Source organism: Scomber japonicus, chromosome 3 (assembly GCF_027409825.1).
Source record: "Scomber japonicus isolate fScoJap1 chromosome 3, fScoJap1.pri, whole genome shotgun sequence".
Classification (NCBI taxonomy): domain Eukaryota; kingdom Metazoa; phylum Chordata; class Actinopteri; order Scombriformes; family Scombridae; genus Scomber; species Scomber japonicus.
Genome location: NC_070580.1, coordinates 39,115,551 through 39,119,890, shown reverse-complemented (window position 1 = coordinate 39,119,890; position 4,340 = coordinate 39,115,551). Strand labels below are relative to the sequence as shown.

Genomic DNA, 4,340 nt, shown 5'->3' with positions numbered 1-4,340 from the left:
GTGAGTAGTGTGTAGTGAGCAGTGTTTAGTGAGCAGTGTTTAGTGAGCAGTGCGTAGTGAGTAGTGTGTAGTGAGCAGTGTGTAGTGAGCAGTGTGTAGTGAGCAGTGCGTAGTGTGTAGTGCGTAGTGTGTAGTGCGTAGTGTGTAGTGCGTAGTGAGCAGTGCGTAGTGAGCAGTGCGTAGTGCATAGTGCGTAGTGTGTAGTGTGTAGTGCGTAGTGCGTAGTGTCTAGTTCGTAGTGAGCAGTGCGTAGTGTCTAGTGCGTAGTGCATAGTGTCTAGTGCGTAGTGCGTAGTGTCTAGTGCGTAGTGTCTAGTGCTTAGTGAGCAGTGCGTAGTGTCTAGTGCGTAGTGCATAGTGCGTAGTGTGTAGTGTCTAGTGCGTAGTGTCTAGTGCGTAGTGAGCAGTGCGTAGTGTCTAGTGCGTAGTGCGTAGTGTCTAGTGCGTAGTGTCTAGTGCTTAGTGAGCAGTGCGTAGTGTCTAGTGCGTAGTGCGTAGTGTCTAGTGCGTAGTGAGCAGTGCGTAGTGTGTAGTGAGCAGTGCGTAGTGCGTAGTGTGTAGTGTGTAGTGTCTAGTGCGTAGTGTCTAGTGCGTAGTGTCTAGTGCGTAGTGCGTAGTGTCTAGTGCGTAGTGCGTAGTGTCTAGTGCTTAGTGAGCAGTGCGTAGTGTCTAGTGTCGTAGTGTCTAGTGTGTAGTGTCTAGTGTGTTGTGCGTAGTGTCTAGTGCGTAGTGCGTAGTGTCTAGTGCGTAGTGCGTAGTGTCTAGTGCTTAGTGAGCAGTGCGTAGTGTCTAGTGTCGTAGTGTCTAGTGTGTAGTGTCTAGTGTGTTGTGCGTAGTGTCTAGTGCGTAGTGTCTCCCTGTTCTCTTCCTCTCCTCTCCCTCTCCCTCTCCTCTTCCTCTCCTCTTCCTCTCCCTCTCCTCTTCCTCTCCCTCTTCCTCTCCTCTTCCTCTTCCTCTCCCTCTTCCTCTCCTCTTCCTCTCCCTCTTCCTCTCCTCTTCCTCCTCCTCTCCTCTTCCTCTCCCTCTTCCTCTCCTCTTCCTCCTCCTCTTCCTCTCCCTCTTCCTCTCCTCTTCCTCTCCTTCTCCCTCTCCTCTCCTCTTCCTCTTTCTCTCCTCGTCCACTCCTCTCCCTCTCCCTCTTCCTCTCCTCTTCCTCTCCCTCTTCTCTTCCTCTTCCTCTCCCTCTCCCTCTTCCTCTCCTCTTCCTCTCCCTCTCCTCTTCCTCTTCCTCTCCTTTTCCTCTCCCTCTCCTCTTCCTCTCCTCTCTTCTCCCTCTCCCTCTCCTCTTCCTTTCCTTTTACTCTTCATCCTCCTCTTCCTCTCCTCTTCCTCTTCCTATACTCTCCCTCTCCTCTCCCTCCTCCTCTTCCTCCTCCTCTTCCTCTCCTCTTCCTCTTCCTCTTCCTCCTTCACCCTAGATCCTTTGACTCTGTATGTGATATGTATAGTCCTGCAGCAGGGACCCCCCCCACTCCCCCCCCCCCTATATTATAACAGCTGACTGATATAATAATGACCTCTCTGTTGTTGCTGAGTCACATGACGTGTGTCCTGCCGTGTGATTGGTTTAGAGCCGTGTCCGTCGCTGCTGCTGCAGAGACACATGGCCGAGCTGCTGAGCGTCGATAAAGACATGGCCGCCTCCTTCCTCAACAGCGTCCTCAACCAGCTCAACTGGGCGTTCTCCGAGTTCATCGGCATGATCCAAGAGGTGAGACGCTAATAACATATATCATTATAATAATATAATAATATATTTAACCCTCCTGTTGTGCTTGAGTAGGAAGGAAGGAAGGAAGAAGGAAGAAGGGAGGAAGGAAGGAAGGAAGGAGGGAGAGATGTAGGAAGGAAGGAAAGGAGGGAGGAAGGAAGAAGGGAGGAAGGAAGGAAGGAAGGAAGGAGGGAGGGAGGGAGGGAGGGAGGGAGGAAGGAAGGGAGGAAGGAGGGAAGGAAAGAAGGGAGGAAGGAAGGAAGGAAGAAGGAAGGAATGAGGGAAGGAAGGAAGGAAGGAAGAAGGGAGGAAGGGAGGAAGGAAAGGAGGGAAGGAAGGAATGAAGGAAGAGTCAAAACAGATGGGTCAATTTGACCCGGGAGCATAACAGGAGGGTTAAAGGGTTAAAATGTGAATATATTAGAGCAGGGGTGTCAAACATGCGGCCCACGGGCCAGAACCGGCCCCCCTAGGGGTCCAATGTGGCCCACTTCCCTTCCTGTGTTCTTTTCCTTCCTTCCATCTTTCCTTGCTACCTTCCTATTTTCTTTCTTTTCTTCCTTCCATCTGTCCTTCCTTCCTTTCATCTGTCCTTTCTTCCTTCCTTCCTTCCTTCCATCTGTCCTTCCTCCCTTTCGTCCTTCTGTCTTTCCTTCCGTCCTTCCTTCCATTTGTCTTTCCTGCCTTTCTTCCCTGCTTCCTTTCTTCCTTCCTTCCCTGCCTTTCTTCCATCTGTCCTTCCTTCCTTCCTACCTTCCTTCCTTCCATCTGTCTTTCCTACCTTTCTTCCCTCTTTCCTTTTGCCTGTCTTTCCTTCCTTCCTTTCTTATTTCCTTCCTTCCTTCCTTCCTTCCTTCCTTCCATCTCTTTAATGATCCAGCCCACATGAGATCAAATTGGTCTGTATGTGGCCCTTGAATGAAAATGAGTTTGACACCTCTGTATTAGAGGATTATTGCAAAAATGTCTAAGTGGTGTAACCATAAAAACTCCTCTCCTCTCCTCTCCCCCCCTCCTCCTCCTTCTCTCCTCTCCTCTCCTCTCAGATCCAGCAGGCAGCGGAGCGTCCAGAGAGGAACTTTGTGGACACTCGTCAGCTGAAGGTATCCTGACCAGTCTGAGTCGGATTCTAACCGGCGACGCTGTGATTACGCCTCACGCTCTCTAACCGCTGCTGTAACACACACTCGACTCTCATATGAACTGAATCCCGTCCTGAATCCAGAGGGTTTAAATGTTCTTATATATCACCTCTCTAGTCTTTATGATCACTCAGAGCTCTTTACATCACATCTCATTCACTCACTGATAACAGGAACCACGCAGGGAGCCAACCTGCTCACCAGGAGGAAGTCAACCATTCATTCTCATTCATACACCGTCGGCATAGCAACGGGAGGTATTTAGGGTTAAGTGTCTTGCCCATGTAGACTAGAGGAGCCGGGAATCGAACCGCTCTACCTGCTGATTCACTAACCCTAACCCACCCGTCGGTTCCTTTGCAGCTAGAACAGCTTCATCTCCTCAGGGAACGTTCAGGAACGTTTGATCGTTCTTCCAGAAACAGTTAAACACTGATGTTAGAACAGGAAGGTTCTCAGTCTGCTCTGATTCACCTTAAAGCTGTTCTATCAGGTTCAGGAAGGGTTAGGGTTCCTCATGTAGGAACAGGAAGGGTTAGGGTTCCCCATGTAGGAACAGGAAGGGTTAGGGTTCCTCATGTAGGAACAGGAAGGGTTAGGGTTCCCCATGTAGGAACAGGAAGGGTTAGGGTTCCTCATGTAGGAACAGGAAGGGTTAGGGTTCCTCATGTAGGAACAGGAAGGGTTAGGGTTCCTCATGTAGGAACGGGAAGGGTTAGGGTTCCTGTGTGTGTGTGTGTGTGGTTCTCCAGATGTGTGGTTCTCCAGGTGTGTATATAATGTGTGTGTGTGTGTGTGCGTGTGTGTGTGTGTGGTTCTCCAGGTGTGTGTATAATGTGTGTGTGGTTCTCCAGGTGTGTATAAAGTGTGTATAACGTGTGTGTGTATATTGTGTGGTTCTCCAGGTGTGTATATAATGTGTGTGTGTGGTTCTCCAGGTGTGTATAAGGTGTGTATAACGTGTGTGTGTATATTGTGTGGTTCTCCAGGTGTGTGTATATAATGTGTGTGTGTGTGTGTGTGTGGTTCTCCAGGTGTGTATATAATGTGTGTGTGTGTGTGGTTCTCCAGGTGTGTGCGACCTGCTTCGACCTGTCCGTCAGCCTGCTGCGGGTTCTAGAGATGACCGTCACGCTGGTTCCTGAGATCTTTCTGGATTGGTCGAGACCGTCTGCAGAGCTGCTGCTCAGACGCCTCGCTCAGGTCATCATCTACTCATCATTCATCATTTATTACTTTATTACTTTATATTTATAGGGTTAAGGGGGGTCAGGGGTTAGGGGTGTGGGGGTATGGGGGGTCGGGGGGGTCAGGGGTTAGGGGTTAGGGGTCGGGGGTCGGGGGTCGGGGGGGTCAGCGCAGTAGTAATCAGAGTAATCTTTGTGTTTTCCTGCAGTTGTTGAATCAGGTGTTAAATCGAGTGACGGCCGAAAAGAATCTGTTTGATAGAGTCGTGAACCTCCGACTGCCAGGTACCCACACACACA

General features: G+C 50.1%; 1 protein-coding gene across 1 annotated transcript in view; it reads left to right on the top strand.

Moving 5' to 3' along the window:
* The window catches only part of LOC128355425 (E3 ubiquitin-protein ligase RNF123), a 37,379-nt gene extending 33,269 nt beyond the window's left edge, over positions 1-4,110 (top strand). Inside the window, exons 22-24 of the mRNA XM_053315662.1 lie at positions 1,572-1,711; positions 2,758-2,814; positions 3,925-4,110. Coding sequence (XP_053171637.1) covers positions 1,572-1,711; positions 2,758-2,814; positions 3,925-4,110 — 383 coding nt within the window. The remainder of the gene's footprint in view (positions 1-1,571; positions 1,712-2,757; positions 2,815-3,924) is intronic.
* Positions 4,111-4,340: the final 230 nt, after the last annotated feature.